We start from the raw sequence: 26,372 nt of genomic DNA on the forward strand, positions 1-26,372 counted from the left end.
TTTCTACCCTCAGGCGATCTCAGTGCTCCTTTCTACCCTCAGGCCGTCCCCTCAGTGCTCCCCTCTGCCCTCAGGCCTTCTCCTCAGCGCTCCTTTCTACCCTCAGGCGATCTCAGCGCTCCTTTCTACCCTCAGGGGGTCTCCTCAGCGCTCCTTTCTGCCCTCAGGCGGTCTCCTCAGCACTCCTTTCTGCCCTCAGGCCGTCCCCTCAGTGCTCCTCTCTGCCCTCAGGCCATCTCCTCAGCGCTCCTTTCTGCCCTCAGGCCGTCCCCTCAGCGCTCCTCTCTGCCCTCAGGCCATCTCCTCAGCGCTCCTTTCTACCCTCAGGCCGTCCCCTCAGTGCTCCTCTCTGCCCTCAGGCCATCTCCTCAGCGCTCCTTTCTGCCCTCAGACCATCTCCTCAGCGCTCCTTTCTACTCTCAGGCAATCTCCTCAGCGCTCCTTTCTGCCCTCAGGCCATCTCCTCAGCGCTCCTTTCTACCCTCAGGCTGTCTCCTCAGTGCTCTTCTATGCTCAGGCGGTCTCCTTAGCGCTCTTTTCTACCCTCAGGCTGTCCCCTCAGCGCTCCTTTCTGCCCTCAGGCCATCTCCTCAGCGCTCCTTTCTGCCCTCAGACTGTCTCCTCAGTGCTCTTTTATACCCTTAGGCCATCTCCTCAGCGTTCCTTTCTACCCTCAGGCCGTCCCCTCAGCGCACCTTTCTGCCCTCAGGTGTCATGCCAGGTGTGGGAATACTAGTGCAACACAGAGGGAAAAGGGAAAGGGAGCCCAGACACTAGGGAAAAGGGGAAGTGGAGACCTCCTAGTCTGTTCTAGCATCACCCTGTCTCAACTACCGTCTCTATATTGCCTTTTCAGCAATCGCCGCACGTGTGCCTCGCCCTGCTCTCCCTGGAGTATGGCTACAGGTGGGGATGGGAGGAGATGAGCAGTAGTCAACCTCCGCTAAATGTATAGACAACATGGGTAGACATAAAAGGGGGAAAACGGCTTTGCTTTAGATGAACTCCAAATAAGCACACGGCCTCAAGCTCCAGAGAGGATGAAGTACTGTTCTTGCTAAGCTTGACAAGTAGAAATGAATATAACCGGTGACTCCCTCTCAGCCACCCCAGGTATATATACACCCAGACCAGAGAGCTAATTAGCAAGAGAGAGGTAGCCGCTTGGTCCTAAAGACAGCCTCTTATCTAAAAAGCTGTCTGGAATGCCAAACGTAGAGATCTCCTGCAACCCCCTGCAGGGCGACTGTCCGTCACCTCCAACACACCCGTGACATCAGGCCATCTCTTCGCGCTCCTTTCTGCCCTCAGGTCGTCTCCTCAGCGCTCCTTTCTGCCCTCAGGTCATCTGCTCAGCGCTCCTTTCTGCCCTCAGGCCATCTTCTCAGCATTCCTTTCTGCCCTCAGGCCGTCCCCTCAGCGCTCCTTTCTGCCCTCAGGCCGTCCCCTCAGCACTCCTTTCTGCCCTTAGGCTATCTCCTTAGCGCTCCTCTCTGGCCTCAGGCCATCTCCTCAGCGCTCCTTTCTGCCCTCAGGCCGTTTCCTCAGAGCTTCTTTATACCCTCAGGCCGTCTCCTCAGCGCTCCTCTCTGCCCTCAGGCCATCTCCTCAACGCTCCTTTATGACCTCAGGCCGTCTCCTCAGGGCTCCTTTCTGCCCTCAGGCCATCTCCTCAGCGCTCCTCTCTGCCCTCAGGCCGTCTCCTCAGCGCTCCTCTCTGCTCTCAGGCCGTGTCCTCAGCGCTTCTCTCTGCCCTCAGGCCATCCTCTCAGCATTCCCTTCTGCCCTCAGGCCGTCCCCTCAGCGCTCCTTTCTGCCCTCAGGCCGTCTCCTCAGCGCTCCTTTCTACCTTCAGGCCATCCCCTCAGCGCTCCTTTCTGCCCTTAGGCTATCTCCTTAGCGCTCCTCTCTGGCCTCAGGCCATCTCCTCAGCGCTCCTTTCTGCCCTCAGGCCATTTCTTCAGAGCTTCTTTATACCCTCAGGTTGTCTCCTCAGAGCTTCTCTCTGCCCTCAGGCCATCTCCTCAGCGCTTCTTTCTGCCCTCAGGCCATCTCCTCAGCACTTCTTTCTGCCCTCAGGCCGTCTCCTCAGCGCTCCTCTCTGCCCTCAGGCCATCTTCTCAGCATTCCTTTCTGCCCTCAGGCCGTCCCCTCAGCGCTCCTTTCTGCCCTCAGGCCGTCTCCTCAGCGCTCCTTTCTACCCTCAGGCCATCTCCTCAGCGCTCCTTTCTGCCCTTAGGCTATCTCCTTAGCGCTCTTCTCTGGCCTCAGGCCATCCCCTCAGCGCTCCTTTCTGCCCTTAGGCTATCTCCTTAGCGCTCTTCTCTGGCCTCAGGCCATCTCCTCAGCGCTCCTTTCTGCCCTCAGGCCGTTTCCTCAGAACTTCTTTATACCCTCAGGCCATCTCCTCAGCGCTCCTCTCTGCCCTCAGGCCGTCTCCTCAGCGCTCCTCTCTGCCCTCAGGCCATCCTCTCAGCATTCCCTTCTGCCCTCAGGCCGTCCCCTGAGCGCTCCTTTCTGCCCTCAGGCTGTCTCGTAAGCGCTCCTTTCTACCCTCAGGACGTCTCCTCAGCGCTCCTTTCTACCCTGAGGCCATCCCCTCAGCGCTCCTTTCTGCCCTCAGGCCGTTTCCTCAGCGCTACTTTCTACCCTCAGGTTGTCTCCTCAGCACTTCTCTCTGCTCTCAGGCCTTCTAGGCTTTCAGGGTAGCTCTTCTTCTCTTGCTGTAATCGACAGGACATGGTTATAATTATTTTTTTTGTTGCACCAGAAATTAACCCCTGAACATGCACTGCACCCTGCTGCATGCAACCATACCAGTGTTTCTAATGTGTTATCATCAAAAACAGTGCCCCCACCAAATACACATCTTGAAATAGCTGAGAGATTTAAACTTGCTTATAACATATCATAATCACAATGGAGACAAGCTTTAGATTATTGCCCAACTATTTTCACTTTTCTTGCTTTGTCAGGGGTCAGATGTGGAATCCACATTCTATGAATTGTGGGATGTTTCTTGAACATTGCACCCATAGCTGATAGCAGTTGACAATAAAAAATTTAGTTTTCTTGATCACTTTGAAACATACACCGTGTGCGCAATTATTAGGCAAGTGACTATGTTGACCATATCATTCTTATGCAGATTTTCCAAATGCAAGCTATATAAACTTTTATGTTTATCGGATGAAGTAGATCAGGTGATGTGTACTCGTGTGATGAGGGGTGTGTGGCCTATGGATATTGACACCCTTTATCGGGGAGGGGGGGGGGGTGGCAAAATTGTTAGGCAGCTTCTTTTCCTCAGGCAAAATGGGCCAAAAAGAGTTTCAACTGACTCTAAAAAGTCAAAAATGGTTAAAAATCTTACAGAGAGATGCAGCACTCCTTAAATTGTTCAGATATTGGGGAGTGACCACATAAACTTCAAAATTCTACAGGGTCCCAAAAGAAAAAAAGAATAGCATTAACTGCAAAAGATTTCAGAAGACTCAAATGTGAAGCGACCAGGAAGATATTATCCTCCAGTGCTGTTGTATTTCAGAACTGCAGCCTCCCTGGAGACCCAGAAGAACTAGGTGTTCAGTGCTCAGCGACAAGACTGAGGCTGAACCCCGACCATCACTGAACAAGACACAAGAAAAGACTTGTCCATGAAAAATCTGTTTTCAGATATTTCTAAGGTTTTATGAACTGATGAGAGTGACTCTTGATGGACCAGATGGATGGGCCTGTGGCTGGATCAGTAATGGGCAGGGACCTTGACTTTGACTCAGACACCAGCAGGATGGGCACTGTTATGGGCTAGTATTATTACAGGTGAGCTAGTTGGACCTTTTCGAGTTGAAGATGGACTCAAAATCAACTCCCTAACCTTCTGCCAGTTTTTAGAAGACGCTTTCTTTAAGCAGAGGTACAGGAAAATATCTGCATCTTTAAAAAAAACAGGATTGTTCTGCAGGACAATACTCAATCGCAGCATCAGTGCCAGGAAAGGTCTTAAAGATGAAAAAATGACATAATGACATGGCCTCTTCCTCACTGGACCTACACTGTGTGCAGAATTATTAGGCAAGTTGTATTTTAGAGGACTATTTTTATTATTGATCAACAACTATGTTCTCAATCAACCCAAAAGACTCATAAATATCCAAGCGTAATATTTTTGGAAGTTGGAGTGGGGTTTTTTTTAGATTTGGCTATCTTAGGAGGATATCTGTTTGTGCAGGTAACTATTACTGTGCAGAATTATTAGGCAACTTAATAAAAACCAAATATAATCCCATCTCACTTGTTTATTTTCACCAGGTAAATCAATATCAGTGCACAAAATTTAGAAATAAACATTTCTGACATGCAAAAACAAAAACCAAAAAAATTAGTGATCAATATAGCCACCTTTCTTTATGATGACACTCAACAGCCTTCCATCCATAGATTCTGTCAGTTGCTTGATCTGTTTTCGATCAACATTGCGTGCAGCAGCCACCACAGCCTCCCAGACACTGCTCCGAGAGGTGTACTGTTTTCCCTCCCTGTAGATCTCACATTTTATGATGGACCACAGGTTCTCTATGAGGTTCAGATCAGGTGAACAAGGGGGCCATGTCATTATTTTTTCTTCTTTTAGACCTTGACTGGCTAGCCATGCTGTGAAGTAGTTGGATGCATGTGATGGAGCATTGTCCTGCATGAAAATCATGTTTTTCCTGAACGATACCAACTTCTTCCTGTACCACTGCTTGAAGAAGTTGTCTTCCGGAAACTGGCAGTAGGTCTGGGAGTTGAGCTTCCCTCCATCCTCAACCCAAAAAGGTCCCACAAGTTCATCTTTGATGATACCAGCCCATACCAGTACCCCACCTCCACTTTGCTGGCGTCTGAGTCGGAGTGGAGCTCTCTGCCCTTTACTGATCCAGCTTCTGGCCCATCCATCTGGCCCATCAAGAGTCACGCTCATTTCATCAGTCCATAAAACCTTTGAAAAATCAGTCTTAAGATATTTCTTGTCTCATTCTTGACGTTTTATCTTATGTTTCTTGTTCAAAGGTGGTCGTTTTTCAGCCTTCCTTACCTTGGCCATGTCCCTGAGTATCGCACACCTTGTGCTTTTTGATACTCCAGTAACATTGCAGCTCTGAAATAAGGCAAAACTGGTGGCGAATAGCATCTTGGCAGCTTCACGCTTGATTTTCCTCAATTCATGGGCAGTTATTTTGCCTAATAATTAAGCACACCTTATATAGGGTGTTGATGTCATTAGTCAACACCCCTCCTCATTACAGAGATGCACATCACCAGATTTACTTAATTGGTAGTTGGCTCTCAAGCCTATGCAGCTTGGAGTAGGACAACATGTAGAAAAAGTATCATGTGATCAAAATACTCATTTGCCTAATAATTCTGCACACAGTGTAGACCTTACTGCGAATTGTTGGGCTTTTCTTAAACTCAACATTTATGGTGAAGGAAAACAGCCCCTCTCTGATCAGTGTCGGGGGCTGTGGCTGGTGCTGCCCAAAAAGATGATCATCGACAGATTAAGAAACTAATGGACTCCATGGATGGATGACTTATCACTGGTATTAAGAAGAATGTGTGGCTATGTTGGTCGCTGATATATTTTTTTAAAATGTCAGAAATGTATTTTTGGACATTGACTCGTTTGGTTCTTATTCTCACTAGAACAGATGAAAATAGACAATTGAGATGGAAAATTTAAATTTTTCATATATTTGCATAATAATTCTGCACATAGAGATATTCTCCTAAGACAACACCGCACTTTTACTTTCTTAAATATTCAGGTTTATTACCCTTTTAGATTGACCGACAGCACTGGTGATGTTAAATAATAAAAGTAATCATCAAAAATACAAATTGCCCAATAATCGTGCACACGGTGTAGAATAGCAGGTGGGGTTAAAAGACCATATTTTATTGGCTGTACAAAGACTGTTGCGTATATTGTTAATTCAGATAATTTATTTTATAACTTCTGCAATCCTAATTGATAGCACATAAATATCCCTGTCTGACCTCAAGATGTATGAAGTGCTCTACCACATTATTGCTTTATACCGGCATCATGCTATTAATTTTATTTATTATACAGTATTTTATATATCTTGCAATGACTCATCTTCTATCCACTCACATTCCCACAATACCGTATACTAATAATTTATCTATATCATTTTCCTAGAGAAGAATGGATAGAGACAGAAAGAAGATGGCGGAGAGGATATTACACCTCACCCTAGAGATCCTCTTCCAGCTTACTGGAGAGGTGAGAGATTCTGATGACGTCACATTACATCATTCTTATCTATAGGAATAACAGATGGACAGAACTGGAGAGGTGAGGACTCTGGAAATGTCTGTAGTGAGATTTATTAATGTGTCTCTCCATAACCAGGATTACACAGTAGTGAAGAAGACCTCTAGTGAGCGCTGTCAGGACCCTGTGTCTGAGGGATGGGGAAGACCCCTGAGCCCAATCACAGGACCTCAGTCTCACTTCCTGATACATGAGGACATCAATGACCAGAAGATCCTAGAACTCACCTACAAGATGATTGAGCTGCTGACTGGAGAGGTGACACTGCTGGGAATGCTGGGACATTATACAGTAACGCTATGGAGGGATCGGGGGGATGACGGTATCATTGTATGTGTCAGGTTCCTATAAGGTGTCAGGATGTCGCTGTCCATTTCTCCATGGAGGAGTGGAAGTATTTAGAAGGACGCAAAGATCTGTACAAGGACGTCATGATGGAGGTTCCCCAGCCCCTCACATCACCAGGTAATAGACAGAACTAACTACACACGGCCTATAATTATCTGTATGTAAAGAATGAATTCAGTCCTGTATGTGTTTCCTCCAGCTCTATCCAGTAAGAGGACAACACCAGAGAGATGTCCCCGTCCTCTTCTTCCACAGGACTGTAAACAAGAAGATCCCAATGTTCCTCAGGATCATCAGGTAGATGGAGAGAAGGTGTCATGAGATCTCCCCTATGATGTGTAGACGGCTGTGAAGGTCTTGTGCTCAGTCTTGTTTTATCCACCAGTATTATATGGTTTATACTTGTGTAGTGAGAACGGTGGAGATGGCAGGATTAGAGCTGATCATAGATGTGACTGTAACGGGTCTGGGAGGCGGAACCTCTGAGCTACTATACAAGGGGGCGGTCCTTGTAAGGGAGCGGGTGGCGACCAGGCAGGCAGTCACAGCAGGTGACCGGGACAGTCTCTGGAAGAACGGGCAGGAGATCACGGCAAGTGACTGGGGCAGTCTCTGGATGAACGGGCAGATGGTCACGGCAAGTGACCGGGGCAGTCTCTGGATGAACGGGCAGATGGTCACGGCAAGTGACCGGGGCAGTCTCTGGGTAAAGGGTTGGTACGACCTGTGGCGGCTGATGGTAGACGTGAGCTCCCAGGTGAGCAGGCGAGAGTCTCTGGATAAACGGGTGGTCACAGCATGTGACGGCGGAGTCTCCAGGTAGGCTAGCAGGCAGGTAGCAGATGTGCGCTCCCAGGTGAGCGGGCAAGCTGGTCCATAGACAGACTGACAGGAGTTGGAAGGCAGACCGTCGGACCTCAGGCAAGCAGGCAGGTAGCTGATGTGCGCTCCCAGGTGAGCGGGCAAGCTGGTCCTTAGACAGACTGACAGGAGTTGTAAGGCAGACCGTCGGACCTCAGGCTAGCAGGCAGGTAGCAGAATATCAGGCAGGAATAAGACAGCAAGCTGGCAGGAATCTGGCAGGTAACTGGCAAGGGGACCTGAGGGCTGAAGCAGACTAGTGAACAGTGCAACAACATTGCTCGGGCACCTCCATTTTGGAGGAGGTGCCTTATATATGGTGAAGTCCTCCGGCCATTGGCCGGGGACTCCTTAGGACGGCGCGCGCGGCCCCTTTAAGAGGGAGGGAGAGCGCGCGCGCCCTAAGCACAGTGGCCGGGAAGGAGCGCGCGCTGCCAGCAGAGCGGGAGGAGGACGCCGGGCACGGAGCAGAGAGGTGAGGGGAACAGCGTCCCTGCCTAGCAGAGGGCAGGGACGCCGGCGCTACAGTGACTTCTCCTTCTGTCTGTGACTTTTATAATATTTGTTTCAGGGTGAAGATCTGATCCATATTAATACTACAGAGACATATGTGAGGGGTGATGAGCGGTGTAAAGAGGAGATAAATACATATGACTACCCAGGTGAGTAGTGATCACTAAATGCAGAGAAGTCACAGATTCTTCTCATGGTAATATATATATACAGTGCTGGCCAAAAGTATTGGCACCCCTGCAATTCTGTCAGATAATACTCAGTTTCTTCCTGAAAATGATTACAATCACAAATTATTTGGTCTTATTATCTTCATTTAATTTGCTTGCAAGGAAAAAACACAAAAGAGAATGAAGCAAAAATCTAATCATTGATCATTTCACACAAAACTCCAAAAAAGGGCCGGACAAAAGTATTGGCACCCTCAGCCTAATACTTGGTTGCACAACCTTTAGCCAAAATAACTGCGAACAACCGCTTCCGGTAACCATGAATGAGTTTCTTACAATGCTCTGCTGGAATTGTAGACCATTCTTCTTTGGCAAACTGCTCCAGGTCCCTGATATTTGAAGGGTGCCTTCTCCAAACTGCCATTTTGAGATCTCTCCACAGGTGTTCTATGGAATTCGGGTCTGGACTCATTGCTGGCCACCTTAGAAGTCTCCAGTGCTTTCTCTCAAACCATTTTATAGTGCTTTTGGAAGTGTGTTTTGGGTCATTGTCCTACTGGAAGACCCATGACCTCTGAGGGAGACCCAGCTTTCTCACACTGGGCCCTACATTATGCTGCAAAATTTGTTGGTAGTCTTCAGACTTCATAATGCCATGCACACGGTCAAGCAGTCCAGTGCCAGAGGCAGCAAAGCAACCCCAAAACATCAGGGAACCTCCGCCATGTTTGACTGTAGGGACTGTGTTCTTTTCTTTGTATGCTTTTTTTTTCCTGTACACTCTATGTTGATGCTTTTTCCCAAAAAGCTCTAGTTTTGTCTCATCTGACCAGAGAACATTCTTCCAAAACATTTTAGGCTTTGTCAGGTAAGTTTTGGCAAACTCCAGCCTGGCTTTTTTATGTCTCGGAGTAAGAAGTGGGGTCTTCCTGGGTATCCTACCATACAGTCCCTTTTCATTCAGACGTCGACGGATAGTACGGGTTGACACTGTTGTACCCTCGGACTGCAGGGCAGCTTGAACTTGTTTGGATGTTAGTCGAGGTTCTTTATCCACCATCCGCACAATCTTGCGTTGAAATCTCTCGTCAATTTTTCTTTTCCGTCCACATCTAGGGAGGTTAGCCACAGTGCCATGGGCTTTACACTTCTTGATGACACTGCGCACGGAAGACACAGGAACATTCAGGTCTTTGGAGATGGACTTGTAGCCTTGAGATTGCTCATGCTTCCTCACAATTTGGTTTCTCAAGTCCTCAGACAGTTCTTTGGTCTTCTTTCTTTTCTCCATGCTCAATGTGGTACACACAAGGACACAGGACAGAGGTTGAGTCAACTTTAATCCATGTTAACTGACTGCAAGTGTGATTTAGTTATTGCCAACACCTGTTAGGTGCCACAGGTAAGTTACAGGTGCTGTTAATTACACGAATTAGAGAAGCATCACATGATTTTTCAAACAGTGCCAATACTTTTGTCCACCCCCTTTTTTGGGTTTGGTGTGGAATTATATCCAATTTGGCTTTAGGACAATTCTTTTTGTGTTTTATCATTGAAGACAAATTAAATGACGATAATAATACCAAAGAATTTGTGATTGCAATCATTTTCAGGAAGAAACTGAGTATTATCTGACAGAATTGCAGGGGTGCCAATACTTTTGGCCAGCACTGTGTATATATATATGCGCCACATCAAAAGTAATTCTTAACCAAGATAATATAAGCTGGGTGACAGCTCTTTGTAAAATAACGATAAAGGATAAGACAAAATTACTTTTCAGCTCTTGAACAGAACAAAACCATCGGTCTGGAGGGGTTTTTATACCTTTTTATACAATATAGATATTTTTTTCAGACTTAGATGCTTTTATTAAAAACAAATAGCATAAATAATTATGTAAATATGTAAGGTGCTTTCTTGAATGTCCAGTGGATTGGCAATTGAGATCAGAAGCAAATAATTAGGTTTTTTGGGGTCAGAACGGAACTTGCATTATGGTTGTACTTTTATTTTCTCCCATCCAATTAAAATCTTTGGACATTTCTCTGTTTTCAACCATATTAACTATGTAAATATGTTATATAAAATTTATGATATTGTTAATAAAAATTCATTTCTCTTTATTGAGTAAAATTTAAAAGATAATCCAGTGGATACAATCAAGAGCAACTACCATGCGCCCTCCATGGTGATCCAGATCGACGGGTTTCAACTCGTTAGTCATAATCATGACTAACACCTAACGAGTCAAAGCCCGTCGATCTGGATCGCCATGGAGGGTGCATGGTAGTTGCTCTTGATTGTATCCACTGGATTATCTTTTAAATTTTACTCAATAAAGAGAAATGAATTTTATTAACAATATCATCGCTGGATAAAGTTTCTTCTTTTCCTGCTACCTGTAAATGTTTTATATGCAGATTGCACTGCCTCTTTTACAGCATATTGGCACTTTATTTACCTTTCCATTAACCCCTTAAGCCCCGCGGGTGGTTTGCACGTTAATGACCGGGCCAATTTTTACAATTCTGACCACTGTCACTTTATGAGGTAATTACTCTGGAACGCTTCAACGGATCCCCCTGATTCTGAGATTGTTTTTTCGTGACATATTGTACTTCATGATTGTGGAAAAATTTCTTCGATATCACTTGCGTTTATTTGTGAAAAAAACGGAAATTTGGCGAAAATTTTGAAAATTTTGCGATTTTCAAAATTTGAATTTTTAAGCCCTGAAATCAGAGCGATATGTCACACAAAAGAGTTAATAAATAACATTTCCCACATGTCTACTTTACATCAGCACAATTTTGGAACCAAAATTTTTTTTTGTTAGGGAGCTATAAGGGTTAAAAGTTGACCAGCGATTTCTCATTTTTCCAACAAAATTTATAAAACCATTTTTTTAGGGACCACATCACATTTGAAGTCACTTTGAGAGGTCTTTATGACAGAAAATACCCAAAAGTGACACCATTCTAAAAACTGCACCCCTCAAGGTGCTCAAAACCACATTCAAGAACTTTATTAACCCTTCAGGTGCTTCACAGGAATTTTTTGAATGTGGAAGAAAAAAATGAACATTTAACTTTTTTCACAAAAATGTTACTTTAGACCCAATTTTTTTTATTTTAACAGGGGTAACAAGAAAAAATAGACCCCAAAATTTGTTGTGCAATTTCCCCTGGGCACGCAGATACCCAATATTTGGGGAAGAAACACTGTTTGGGCGCACAGCAGGGCTCGGAAGGGAAGGAGCGCCATTTGACTTTTTGATTGTAAAATTTGCTTGAATAATTAGCGGACACCATGTTCTGTTTGGAGAGCCCCTGTGTGCCAAAACTTTGGAGCTCCCCCACAAGTGACCCCATTTTGGAAACTAGACCCCCCAAGGCACCTATATAGATGCATAGTGAGCACTTGGAACCCCAGGTGCTTCACAAATTGATTCATAAAAATGAAAAAGTGTTTTTTTTTTCACTTTTTCATTATTACGAATCAATTTGTGAAGCACCTGGGGGTTCCAAGTGCTCACTATGCATCTAGAAAGGTGCCTTGGGGGGTCTAGTTTCCAAAATGGGGTCACTTGTGGGGGAGCTCCAATGTTTGGGCACACAGGGACTCTCTAAATGCAACATGGTATCCGCTAACAAATTGAATGGAAAATCGGCTCAAATTGTTAGCGGACACCACATTGCGTTTGGAGAGCCCCTCTGTGCCCAAACTTTGGAGCTCCCCCACAAGTGACCCCATTTTGGAAACTAGACCCCCCAAGGCACCTTTCTAGATGCATAGTGAGCACTTGGAACCCCCAGGTGCTTCACAAATTGATTCGTAATAATGAAAAAGTGAAAAAAAAAACACTTTTTCATTTTTATGAATCAATTTGTGAAGCACCTGGGGTTCCAAGTGCTCACTATGCATCTAGATAGGTGCCTTGGGGGGTCTAGTTTCCAAAATGGGGTCACTTGTGGGGGAGCTCCAATGTTTGGGCACACAGGGACTCTCCAACCCCAGCCCTAGCCCTAGCACAACCCTAGCCTTAGCACAACCCTAGCCCCAGCACAACCCTAGCCCCAGCACAACCCTAGCCCCAGCACAACCCTAGCCCCAGCACAACCCTAGCCCCAAACCCAGCCCTAACCCTAGCCCAATCCTAACCCAAGAGTTTATTTTTGACGCCGTTCCTTGTGCGGTATAAGTGATTAGACGACTTAATTCTTCGGGTCGGTGTGATTACAGCAATGCCAGAATCATATGGGGTTTTTATGACTGACAGCTGTCACACACTAAAAGACGCATTTTTTGTAAAATCTAGTTTTTGCATCGCCATATTTTGAGAGCTATAATTTTTCCAGATTTTGGCAGACAGTCATGTGACGGCTCGTTTTTTGCGGGATGACTTGACGTTGTTATTGGTGCCATTTTCAGGCACGTGACATTTTTTGATTGCTTTCTATTCCGATTTTTGGGAGGCAGAATAAACAAAAACCAACAATTCAGGAATTGTTTTTTTTTTTTTTATTCTGTTCTGCGTGTGGTAAAATTGATGAGGTAGCTTTATTCTTCGGGTCAGTACGTTTACAGCGGTACCACATTTGTATAATTTTTCTATGTTTTGGCGCTTATACACAATAAAAGCTATTTTATAGAAAAAAATATTTTTTAGCATCGCTTTATTCTGAGAGCTGAAACTTTTTTATTTTTCGGCTGATGGAGCTGTATGGCGGCTTGTTTTTTGTGGGACGAGATGACGTTTTCAGCGGTATCATTTTTATTTATATGCGTCTTTTTGATCGCGTGTTATTCCACTTTTTGTTTGGCGGTATGGTGATAAAGCATTGTTTTTTGCTGCGTTTTTTTTTTTTTTTTTACCGTGTTCACTGAAGGGGTTAACTAGTGGGACAGTTTTATAGGTCAGGCTGTTCCGGACGCGGCGATACCAAATATGTGTACTTTTATTGTTTTTTTTGTTTTTTTTATAATAATATTTATTGATGGGTACATTATATTTTTATTTTTGGTGTATTATTTTTTTTATTTTTTTATAATATTTTTGCACATTTTTTTTTTTTTCCACTTTCAGACAGTTTGTACACCTTATTACTTTGTCCCACTCTGGGACTTTCACTTTTTTTTTTCTGATCACCTACATGGCATAGGAATGGAGCACCATCCCTATGCCATGCAGGCTGTCAGAAGTGCACAGTGTTAAGATTGCTTGGAGATGCACTGCGCATGTCCAAGCAATCTTCCTGCTCTCTGGTGACCCGGATGTTGTCATGACGACATCGGGTCGTCATGGCAACACCCGGGAAGCCGCTGCAGTCTGCGCTGGAAGCCGGAAGAGGAGGTGAGTATCGCCGATCACCTCCCCTTGCCCCCGCAATGCCGCGATCGATTTCGATCGCAGCATAGCGGGGGTTAATGTGCTGGGAGCGGTGCAGGACCGCTCCCTGCACATAGTACCGGGTGTCAGCTGTGACAATCAGCTGACACCCGGCGGCGATCGCGCCCGCACAGCCTGTGTGCGCGCGCGATCGCCATGACGTACTAATACGGGTCTGGCTCTTAAGTCCCAGGGCACAGACGCGTATTAGTACGTCAAATGTTATTAAGGGGTTAATCACATTTGCAGTATAGCATATTGCTTTCTATTTAAGAGCTGTACCAACTATCCATTATTTATCATAGACTATACTTATAGCCAGCCACTGGTATTTTATATATTTTGCTTATACTAGGATTCCTAGGTACACATTACATTTCTTGACTAGCAGTCATACTTTTTTTTTTTTGGAGGCAATTTATATTCTTGAGTCTGTTTCAATATCGCTCTTCAACATGGATTTTACCTTACTTGATATATTTTGACTGCTAGCAGCACTATGGTATATTGAATATTTGTCCCCTGCCTTGATTTTTCCACCTATTGCCTATATTTCCTTGTTCGGATTTTAATAATATAATGAATAAACTATTATTTTATTGATTACAATGTTGTGTAGTCTCCTGTAGGTATTGATTGTATCCGTGATCACACAATAGTCTTCAAACCCTTTGTGTGCATTAATTTCAGGCATTGGACAAGAGCCTTGGGTCAGGGCCTTCATAGCCCTTATCCCTTTTGCTGTATGAGGAGAAATTACTGGAAACCTCAGAGTATGGACCACTACTTTTAGAATGAGTCCACCAAGCTCATTTAGACTGATTATAATTAGCGTTTGCCTCATCTCTTTGTGTTATCCAGCAAACAAATGCAGGACAATTGTGACCTCTCTGCGCACAGAAGGTGCTTAGCACAGTAGTTCAGTTTATTCAATAGCTCCATTATGAAAGGAAATATTCAGTTCTCACCGAATGTTGCAAATTATCCATTATTTTTTAAATTAAATTGCCAGGAGTCTATTATAAAGGAAGGAAACCTATAAAAAATTCCCCTTTTCCAGTACGTCCCCATGACGGCACCATAGGAGGAGTAATCTCATATCCTCTGTAGGGACAGGAAGCACAAGAGGTTAAAAGCCCTCCCACCCCCAACCTCCTCAGTGTTTTTCCTGTTCCTACACAGGACAGGGAGTACAGGAGGAGCGCTGGTGCAGGGAGCACTAGTGCAGAAGAACACTGATACTTACAGGGCCCTGGGGGATTGGGAGGGCCGCGGCTCTCTCCTTCCCGCCGTCAAGTGGGTCCTGGGCCGACACTCCCTGTCGGGAGTCCCTCAGCCCACCGGTATGCTGGAGCCTCCGGGTGCCGCTTCCCCATCGCTGGGGCTCTCGTCGTCCTGCTCAGGGCGGGCCCAGCTTCTCCCGGCTTCGGGGACCGCCCGGCGTCGAAACCGGAAGTTCAGGGATGACGACTTCCAGTCGGCGGCCGCACGGAATATTCAAGCGTGGATCGACTGTGGACGCTAGTGGAGCAGGAGAACATGACAGGACGACCAGGTAAGGTATAAAAAGGGAAGCTGGGGAGAATCAAAGGCAGGTTTACAGCTTTGGCACTCCTAGCAGTACGCTACAATGGCTGATGTGTCACACCCTGATACCCTCCCTGGATCGCCCCACAGTGATGATGTCTCTGTGCAGTTACCACCTCCTTCTGAAAAGGGAAAAAGGCCACAGTGAAAACCAGGAGGTGCCTGGATTGTAACATCAGACTTCCCGACTCATATGCAAAGTGTCTGTGTGCTGAATGTAGAGCCTCCATGCTAAAGGAGGAGCATAGAGCTTTATTAAACGAGATGCGTAGTATGATCAAAGAAGAAGTTCAGGCTTCTATTACGTCTCTGCAGTCCCCAGGTTCAGGGGTCCAGGATGTCCGGGGACGCAAAAGATCTAGAGAAGATACAGCACCATCTTCTGAAGGTGAAATCAACCCATCTGGCGACTCTGACAACGGTGATACCATTAGTCCACCTCAGGGCGGGGAACGTAAAAAGTACATGTTCCACTCAGATGGTATGGAGATTCTTCTACGAGCCGTCCGAAACACGATCCAGGTAAAGGGGCGGAGAAGAGCAGAAACATTCAAAATGAAATGTTTGGTGGACTTAGAACCCATAGATCCATGGTTTTCCCTGTTAATACTCATGTGAAAGACATGATCCTGGAGGAATGGGAGGATGCGGAGAAGAGACTCTATTCCACGAGACTTCTGCATCCGACTCTCCTTTGATCCAGAAAACACCAATGTTTGGGACACTATTCCTAAGATCAACGTCCCAGTAGCCAAGGTGGTCAAGAAAACCTCTCTCCCCTTTGAGGATTCATCAGAACTTAAATATCCTATGGATCGAAAGGTGGATGGACTTTTGAAAAAAGCCTGTTAAGCCTCGGTGGCAGTTATTAAGTCTAATGTCGCTGCTACATCTTTTGCCAGATCCATGAAAGTCTGGCTAGATGAGCTAGAGGGTCACCTACGGGATGGCACCCTGAGGGAATCTCTCAGTCAATCATTGCCCCTATTAAAAATGGCAACGAATTTTATGGCCGACGCTTTGGCAGAATCGGTCAGATTTGCTGCCAGGAATAATGAGCTTTCTAAATCAGCCAGAAGAGCTATTTGGTTAAAGGCATGGTATGGGGATACAGCTTCTAAGAACAAGCTGTGCTCCATTCTTTTTTCAGGGCTCAAAGTATTCGGACCAGTGTTAGATGACATACTAGAAAAAGCGTCCGATAAAAAGAAGGGCTTTTCTGAGGAGAAAGAGAAGGAGCAGCCCTTTCGCAAACCTTTCCCCTGCCGTAAACATAACACTCAGAAAAAAGGGGGATCCATGAGCTGGAGTTTTAATAAGGGGAACAAAGATAAAAAATACCAGCCCAGTACTATCTCCCGTTCAAAACGACAATGACTATGTCAGAATAGGGGAGTGGGTAAGGTTTTTCAAAAACAGTTGGCATCAGGTAACTCAAAATCCCTGGATATTATCAACTATAGCGCAGGGTTACAGGATAGAGTTTTCTCAAAATCTCCCTCAAAGATTCCACCTAACAAGCATTCCCCTACCTCACTTTCCCGTCTACGTGCAGATGTAGAGAAACTTCTACAACAGAAGGTTATTGTTCCAGTTCCAGAACACGACCAACATCGGGGCCAATACTCCTCTGTTTTCAGTAAAAAAAAACATCAGGGGAGTTCCGTACAATTATCAATCTGAAACCCCTAAACCGATGGGTCCACTACAAAAATTTCCGCTTAGAATCTGTGAGATCAGCCATTTCCCTGATAGAGACAGATGCGGTAATTTGCACCCTGGACCTCAGGGATGCATATTACCACCTGCCGATACATTCCTCAAGTCAGCAATATCTGAGGTTTGCGCTATCATCAGGCAGTCAGATTCTACACTACCAGTTCCGATGTCTTCCCTTCAGCCTGTCATCTGCTCCCAGAATCTTTACGAAGATCATGGCAGAGGTGGTAGCCTATATCCGACTCAGGGATATTACCATTATTCCGTACTTAGACGACTTCCTGATGGTGGCAGGATCCCCTCTAGATATGACTCAACATCTGGAATTTGTCCTACGGACATTAACCAGCCTGGGTTTGATTGTGAACAAAGAAAAATCCAATCTTGTCCCAGGTACTTCACACATCTTCTTGGGAGTCTATCTCGACTCCCGAACGCAAACGTCTTATCTCCCGGAAGACAAGATACTCTCAATCCCATAAAGGATTCGTTCTTTTGCAAGGGAGAAAAAAACATTGATTCGAAAGGCAATGAGTATTTTGGGAATCATGACATCGTGCATCACCTGCGTCAGATGGAGCCAATTCCATTACAGGCCTCTACAGAAATCCATCCTGGAAGTGACAGACAAACATCATAAAAAGTCCACTGTTTTATCGGAATCTTCAACAACTCCAGCCTTCAGCCTGGCTTCTGAAGGGGAGATACTGAAAACCAAAGGCTTATCCGCCAGAGTGATCAAGGCTAGTAGAAAACCTGTAACCCAAACCATATATAAAAAAGTCTGGAGGACCTTTTGTCAGTTCCACAGGAAGGTAGACACCTCTCAACAAGATATCCCTGTGATCCTTGATTTCTTGCAGGTGGGATTTGATACAGGTCTTAGACCAAGTACCTTGAAGGTGCAGATTGCGACACTAAGTGCTTTCTTTGACATATCATTGTCCTTGCATCCCTTGATAATCAGATTTGCCAAGGCAATCCAGAGACATAGGCCTGCCCAGAGAATTTCTTCCCCTCTGTGGGATCTGTCCTGAGAGTCCTTTGCAAACCTTCCTTCGGCCCAGTTCATGAATTAGAAATAAAGAACTTGACTCTCTAAACAGTCTTCTTGGTGGCAATTACCACGTCTAAACGGTTGGGTGAGATCCAGGCTCTCTCTGTTGTCGAGCCATGTATGCATATTTGGGATAATTGAATCATTCTCAAACTGGATCCAAGTTTCTACCCGAAGGTGGTGTCTTTAAACTAAGAAGTGTTTCTTCCATCGTTCGGTGAAAACCCTAGAAATCCGAGAGAGGAAGAGTTTCACCATCTTGATGTCCGCAGAGCAGTGTTGGCCTATTTGGAAGCCACTCGGAACTGGAGATTAGACTAATCTTTTCTTACAGTGTGGGGGGAAAAATATAGGCAGGAAGGCTTCAAAACCATCCTTAGCTAGATCAGTTAGATCCATGATTAATCTAGCGTACCTTTCAGAAGGACAGTCTCCCCCTGAAATTATCAAAGCCCATTTACCAGAGCAGTTTCCAACTCTTGGGCAACTAGAGCAGGGGCTACCATTGAACAGATTTGTACCGCAGTCACATGGTCAGGACATACTACATTTTGCAAACACTACAAACTAGATATTCTCTCACAGCAGAGATCTGTGTTTGGTAGGAAGGTGCTTCAGGCATTTATCCCACCCTAAGCTTTGAGTTCTTGGGTATACTCCTATGGTGCTGTCATGAGGATGTACTGGAAAAAAAAACAGAATGAGTTTTGACGGTAATGATGTTTCCAGGAGTCCACATGCGACAATCACCTGACTGCCTAAATGACGTCACCGCAGGTCCTGACAGTACATCGCGGGATGCCAAGGAGAGAGGACACGGCCGGGAGCAGACTGGAGGAGACCGGAGAGGTGAGTATACAGGTTTTGTTTATTTTTAACTTTTTTATTTCTTTTTTTCACCGCGTGGTAGCCGGGATGAAGAGGAGTTGTAGTCTCCTCTTCATCCCGGGTACCACACGCTCCGCGATTACGCTGCAAATTTGCGGCCATTGAATTTAATTGAAACGCAGCAAATCCACATATACTTGCGGGTTTGCTGCGTTTCAATGTTCCTCAATGGCCGTGAATTTGCAGCGTAATCACGGTAGAAATGGTTATGCTGCGTTTTGCAACGCAATGCGAATTCGGCGCGCAAATTAGCGCATCATATGCACAGCACATCCGAATTCACATTGCTTTGCATGGCAGACTGTTTTACAAGCATTTTCGCAGCCGTAAAAACGCCGCAAAATCGCTACGTGGGCACTTAACCTTACTCTTGGACAGATTCAAATCTCTAACAAGATCATTCATTTTACTTTATTATAAAGTGTGGTTCAGTTGAGGTTGCTGACTCTCGCCTACCGTGGAAACCTTCAAAAGGAACCTGAAGACCCACCTCTTCCGACAAGCCTACAACCTGCGAAATCGATCGCAGCATTCCGGTGGCAAGAGGAGGTAAGCGCTATACTTACCTTCTCTGCCGGCGTCCCGCGGCTTCTGAGTCCGGTGCCGGATGTTGCCATGATGACCCGATGTCATCATGACAACATCCGGGACACCAGAAGGCAGGAAGTTGCTTTGGTCATGCGCAGTGCACGACCAAAGTAACTTCTCCCTGTTCAGCGCTGACAAGCTGCATTGCACAGGGATGGCTCTGCATTCCTGTGCTATACAGTCGATCAGGCTGCAAAAAGTGAAAGTCCCATAGTGGGACAATGTGTAAAAGTCATAAAAATGTCAGAAAGTGAAAAAAAAAAAAATTATAAAAATATTTTAAAAAAATAAATATATCTATTGTACCCATAAATAAATAATCTTATGAAAAAAAATAAACCAATAAAAGTACACATATTTGGTATCGCCACTTCCAGAACGACCTGACCTATAAAACTGTCCCACTAGTTAACTCCTTTAGTGAACACGGTAAAAAAAAAAAAAACGAAACCTAAAATGATGTTTTATCATCATACCGCCAAACAAAAAATGGAATAAAACACGATCAAAAAGACGAATGTAAATAAAAATGGTACCGCTGAAAACGTCATCTTGTCCCGCAAAAAACAAGTCATCATACAGCTCCAACGGCTGAAAAATAAAAAAGTTATAGCTCTCAGAATAAAGCGATGCAAAAACAATTCTTTTTTCTATAAAATTGTTTTTATTGTGTAAAAGCGCCAAAATATAAAAAAAATAAATCCGTTACCGCTGTAAACATACTGACCTGAAGAATAAAGCTACCTTATTAATTTTACCACACGCAGAACGGCATAAAAAAAACAAAAAACACAATTCTTGAATTGAGTTTTTTGTTCATTCTGCCTTCTAAAAATCATAATAGAAAGTGATCTAAAAATGTCACATGCCCGAAAATGGTACCAATAAAAACGTCAACATGTCGTGCAAAAAACAAGCCGTCACATAACACTGTCGGCCGAAATATGGAAAAATTATAGCTCTCGAAATATGGCGATGCAAAAACTAGTCTTTGCAAAAAACTAGTCTTTGCGTCTTTTAGTGTGTGACTGCTGTCAATCATAAAAACCCGATATGAATCTGGCATCGCTGTAATTGCACCGACCCGAAGAATAAAGACGTCTAATCACTTATACCGCACGAGGAATGGCGTAAAAAATAAACTTTAGGGTTAGGGTTGTGCTAGGGTTAGGGTTAGGGTTGTGCTAGGGTTAGGGTTGTGCTAGGGTTTGGGTTGTGCTAGGGTTTGGGTTGTGCTAGGGTTAGGGTTGTGCTAGGGTTAGGGTTGTGCTATCGTTGGGGTTGTTCTAGGGTTAGGGTTGGGCTAGGGTTATGGTAGGGTTAGGATTGGGCTAGGGTTATGGTAGGGTTAGGGTTGGGCTAGGGTTAGGCTTGTACTAGGGTTAGGGTTGTGCTAGGGTTAGGGTTGTGCTAGGGTTAGAGTTGTGCTAGGGTTAGGCTAAGGTTATGATTAGGCTAGGGTTAGAGTTGGGCAAGAGTTGGGCTAGGGTTAGGGTTGGGCTAGGGTTATGGTAGGGTTAGGGTTGGGCTAGGGTTATGGTAGGGTTAGGGTTGGGCTAGGGTTGGGGTTTGGCTAGGGTTAGGGTTTGGCTAGGGTTAGGGTTTGGCTAGGGTTAGGGTTGTGCTAGGGTTAGGGGAGTGCTAGGGTTGGGCTAGGGTTAGGCTTGTACTAGGGTTAGGGTTGGGCTAAGGTTAGGGTTGGGGGTCGGGATTTTTTCAGAAGTAAGGAAAAAAAATGACGACGATATGGCGACTAATGTTGAGCGCAAGTGCTCGCTACTTGAGTTTGCATCGGGTGCTCGGGAATGCACTGAGTATAGCGGGTGCTCGAGTCTCCGCCCCAAATGTTTTGCAGCGGTTATCAACCAAAAAAAAACTCGCAGGGATTGCCTGCCATGCAAAATGTTTTCTTTGGGGTGTTTAATAACCGTGAAACATGCGGGACGGGAACTCGAGCATGTCACTTGAGCACCCGCGATACTTTGTGCATACCCGAGTACCCAATACAAACTCAAATAGCGAGCACTTGCACTCAAGACTAATGACAACTTATTCAATATGATGACCTAATGTTATCAAATTCTGTGTCGTACCTCTGGGTTCAAAATGTTCACTATACCCCTTGATAAAATCCTGGAGGGGTGTAGTTTCAAAAATGGAGTCACTGGGGGGAGGGGTGTGTGGTTTCCACTATTTAGGCACATCAGAACTCCCCAAACGCAACATGGCGTCAGCTAGTTATTCAAGCAAATTTTACATTCAAAAAGTCAAATGGCGCTCCTTCCCTTCCGAACCCTGCCGTGCACCCAAACAGTGGGTTTCCCCCACATATGGAGTATCGGCTTACTCAGGAGAAAGTGCACAACAAATTGCATGGTGCAATTTCTCCTGTTACCCTTATGAAAATGCAAAATTGGGGGCTGAAAAACATTTTTGTTGAAAAAATGTGAATTTTATTTTTACGGTTCAATGTTATAAACTTCTGTGAAGCACCTGGGGGTTCAAAGTGCTCACCACACATCTAGATAAGTTCCCCAGGGGGGCCTAGTTTCCAAAATGGTGTCACTTGTGTGGGGTTTCCACTGTTTAGGCACATCAGGGGCTCTCCAAATGCAACATGGCGTCCGCTAATTATTCAAGCAAATTTTACATTCAAAAAGTCAAATGGCGCTCCTTCCTTTCTGAGCCCTGCCGTGCACCCAAACAGTGGTTTTTCCTCACATATGGGGTATCTGCATGCTCAGGGGAAATTGCACAACAAATTTTGGAGTCCATTTTTCCTGTTACCCCTGCGAAAATAAAAAAAAATTGGGTCTAAAGTAACATTTTTGTGAAAAAAGTTAAAATGTTCATTTTTTTCTTCCACATTCCAAAAATTCCTGTGAAGCACCTGAAGGGTTAATAAACTTCTTTAATGTGATTTTGAGCACCTTGAGGGGTGCAGTTTTTAGAATGGTGTCACTTTTGGGTATTTTCTGTCATAAAGGCCCCTCAAAGTCACTTCAAATGGGATGTAGTCTCTAAAAAAATGTTTTTGTAAATTTTGTTGTAAAAATGAGAAATCGCTGGTCAACTTTTTACCCTTATAGCTCCCTACTAAAAAAAAAAAATTTGGTTCCAAAATTGTGCTGATGTAAAGTAGACATATGGGAAATGTTATTTATTTACTATTTTGTGTAACATAACTCTCTGATGTAAGGGCATAAAAAGTTATACTTTGAAAATTGCGACATTTTCAAAATTTTCACCAAATTTCCGATTTTTTTTCACAAATAAACGCAACTGATATCGAAGAAATTTTACCATTAGTACAATATGTCACGAAAAAAACATTCTCAGAATCAGCGGAATCCGTTGAAGCATTCCACAGTAATTACCTCATAAAGTGACAGTGGTCAGAATTGTAAAAATTGGCCTGGTCATTAACGTGCAAACCACCCTCGGAGTTAAAGGGGTTAAGCATCATATTTGTTTTCGGCCTCACAAAATTAGTTGAGTTCAACTGTTTTCGTCTCTGAACCAATTTGGGTGTAGAATAGTGATATTTGGGGTCTCTTTCTATTAAATCTTCCTGAACTTAGGCAGCAGAATGTAGCCAAATTGCTGTTAAAGCTTTCTGAAGCCTATCAGAACTGGGGACTTTGTTATTAGTGTCGTGGTTGCCCTTCCAAGAAGAGCTAATTTGGATTAAGATACAAATTATCTCCAAATCTGCCATTTTTGGTTAAATTAAATAAATAAAAAAAATAAATACGATACATCGGAGAAAAGAAAATAACACACAGCCAGTGTCTGAGTGTACAATTTTTGTCTGCCCTCAGATCCCAAGCAATAAGTATTTTATTACACCCCCAGAAGAAAGAGGGTGGCTAACATTACCTAACAGAGGAAGTATTTTAATTGGAAATAACAGAGTCGTCCTTGAAAGCTTGCTCTGTCCAATTAACTATACTTTAAAGAAAAAGAGGAAAGCGTAACAGACACACCTACACCCGTTATTGCTTTTATGAATAACACTTATAAATCTAATATTACATTATCAAAGATATATAGGTAGATTTAATTGTCTTAACCCCTTAACGACCAATGACAGGGATAACCCGTCATGGCTGGATGCACGTTTGCGCACCATGACGGGTTATCCCCGTCATGACTTTGAACTGTCACTGTGTGGATCCACGCAGTGACAGTTCAGTGCCAACAGCTGCCTGTGACAGCTGGGCGGCATGAGAAGGGGTGCAGGGACCCATGCCATCGGTCCCTGCACCCAGATCGCTGTGATCGGTCAGTCAGTCTGACTGACCGATCACAGCATGATCGCGCAGGAGAAGCTGAAATTTTAGTGTCTGCTGCTCTATCAGTGCCGGAGCTCAGCGCTGCCAGTGGCTGAGCTGCGGCACTAAACAGTCAGGAGCGGTGTCAGTGCCGCCCCTGGCTGTTAACCCCCTGAATGCTGCGATCGAGTGCGATTGCAATGTTCAGGAGGTAGGCAGAGGGCTGGGAGCTCCCTCTGCCTCCAGGTTGGCGCCCCCGTGATGTCATCGCGGGGGCCCGACCGTTGCCATGGTGACATGGGGTTGTCATGGCGACCCCCAGGTTACCAAGCTACAGAAAGCTCCTGAGACCAATGCACAGCATGGTCTCAGGAGCTTTCATTACAGGTATAATATATTGCAATGCTAGTGTATTGCAGTACATTATACATATGGAAAAGGTGAAAAAGTAAAAGTCCCTAAGTAAAAATTTAAAAAAAAAAAAGTAAAAAAAAATTGTAAAAATCTAAAAAAAAAATAAAAAAAATGTCAAAAAATAATAAAATATTACACTAATAAAGACAGATTCCTGTGTAAAAAATAAACAAAAAAAGTACACATATACACCGCGTGCAGAATTATTAGGCAAATGAGTATTTTGATCACATGATATTTTTTATACATGTTGTCCTACTCCAAACTGCATAGGCTTGAGAACCAACTACCAATTAAGTAAATCTGGTGATGTGCATCTCTGTCATGGGGAGGGGTGTTGACTAATGACATCAACACCCTATATAAGGTGTGCTTAATTATTAGGCAACTTCCTTCCCTTTGGCAAAATGGGTCAGAAGAGAGATTTGACAGGCTCTGAAAAGTCCAAAATTGTGAGATGTCTTGCAGAGGGATGCAGCAGTCTTGAAATTTCCAAACTTTTGAAGCGTGATCACCGAACAATCAAGCGTTTCATGGCAAATAGACAACAGGGTCGCAAGAAGAGTGTTGGCCAAAAAAGGCGCAAAATAACTGCCCATGAATTGAGGAAAATCAAGCGTGAAGCTGCCAAGATGCCATTCGCCACCAGTTTTGCCATATTTCAGAGCTGCAACGTTACTGGAGTATCAAAAAGCACAAGGTGTGCGATACTCAGGGACATGGCCAAGGTAAGGAAGGCTGAAAAACGACCACCTTTGAATAAGAAACATAAGATAAAACGTCAAGAATGGGCCAAGAAATATCTTAAGACTGATTTTTCAAAGGTTTTATGGACTGATGAAATGAGAGTGACTCTTGATGGGCCAGATGGATGGGCCAGAGGCTGGATCAGTAAAGGGCAGAGAGCTCCACTCCGACTCAGACGCCAGCAAGGTGGAGGTGGGGTACTGGTATGAGCTGGTATCATCAAAGATGAACTTGTGGGACCTTTTCGGGTTGAGGATGGAGTGAAGCTCAACTCCCAGACCTACTGCCAGTTTCTGGAAGACAACTTCTTCAAGAAGTGGTACAGGAAGAAGTCGGTATCGTTCAAGAAAAACATGATTTTCATGCAGGACAATGCTCCATCACATGCATCCAACTACTCCACAGCATGGCTGGCCAGTAAAGGTCTAAAAGAAGAAAAAATAATGACATGGCCCCCTTGTTCACCTGATCTGAACCCCATAGAGAACCTGTGGTCCATCATAAAATGTGAGATCTACAGGGAGGGAAAACAGTACACCTCTCGGAACAATGTCTGGGAGGCTGTGGTGAGATCTACAGGGAGGGAAAACAGTACACCTCTCGGAGCAGTGTCTGGGAGGCTGTGGTGGCTGCTGCACGCAATGTTGATGGAAAACATCAAGCAACTGACAGAATCTATGGATGGAGGCTGTTGAGTGTCATCATAAAGAAAGGTGGCTATATTCATCACTCATTTTTTTTTGTTTTTGCATGTCAGAAATGTTTATTTCTAAATTTTGTGCACTGATATTGGTTTACCTGGTGAAAATAAACAAGTGAGATGGGATTATATTTGGTTTTTATTAAGTTGCCTAATAATTTTGCACAGTAATAGTTACCTGCACAAACAGATATCCTCCTAAGATAGCCAAATCTAAAAAAAAAAAAAAATCCAACTTCCAAAAATATTAAGCTTGGATATTTATGAGTCTTTTGGGTTGATTGAGAACATAGTTGTTGATCAATAATAAAAATAATCCTCTAGAATACAACTTGCCTAATAATTCTGCACACAGTGTATGGTATTGCCACGTCCATAATGACCCGATCTATAAACATGTCACACTAGTTAACCCCTTCAGTGAACAGCGTAAAAAAAAAAAAAACACCACATGGGAAACTATGCCTTTTCATCATACCGCTGGAAAAAAGTGGGATAAAACACGATCAAAAAGACGGATGTAAATAAAAATGGTACCGCTGAAAACGTCATCTTGTCCCGCAAAAATCAAGCTGCCATACAGCTCCAACGGCCGAAAAATTAAAAAGTTACAGCTCTCAGCATACAACGATGCAAAGATAATTATTTTTTCAATAAAAGCTTTTGTGTAAAAGCGCAAAAACATAAAAAAATTACATAAATGTGGTACCGCTGTAAACGTAGTGACCCGAAGAATAAAGCTGCCTTATCAATTTTACCACACAAGTAACA

At 44.3% G+C, this 26,372-nt stretch overlaps 2 protein-coding genes across 4 annotated transcripts in view; one reads left to right on the forward strand and one right to left on the reverse strand.

Moving 5' to 3' along the window:
* Positions 1-26,372, reverse strand: part of LOC141191468 (uncharacterized) — a 618,018-nt gene that overhangs the window by 328,454 nt on the left and 263,192 nt on the right. The gene's annotated exons all lie outside the window — the stretch shown is intronic.
* Positions 1-26,372, forward strand: part of LOC141191466 (uncharacterized) — a 50,441-nt gene that overhangs the window by 7,963 nt on the left and 16,106 nt on the right. For all 3 annotated transcript variants that reach the window (XM_073661362.1, XM_073661361.1, XM_073661363.1), the window contains exons 2-6: positions 6,209-6,292; positions 6,422-6,601; positions 6,685-6,808; positions 6,891-6,988; positions 8,124-8,214. In XM_073661362.1, the coding sequence (XP_073517463.1) occupies positions 6,209-6,292; positions 6,422-6,601; positions 6,685-6,808; positions 6,891-6,988; positions 8,124-8,214 (577 nt within the window). The remainder of the gene's footprint in view (positions 1-6,208; positions 6,293-6,421; positions 6,602-6,684; positions 6,809-6,890; positions 6,989-8,123; positions 8,215-26,372) is intronic.

This window comes from Phyllobates terribilis, unplaced genomic scaffold, assembly GCF_046119375.1.
Source record: "Phyllobates terribilis strain yellow unplaced genomic scaffold, ASM4611937v1 Scaffold_46__1_contigs__length_10046794, whole genome shotgun sequence".
NCBI classification, from domain to species: Eukaryota; Metazoa; Chordata; class Amphibia; order Anura; family Dendrobatidae; genus Phyllobates; species Phyllobates terribilis.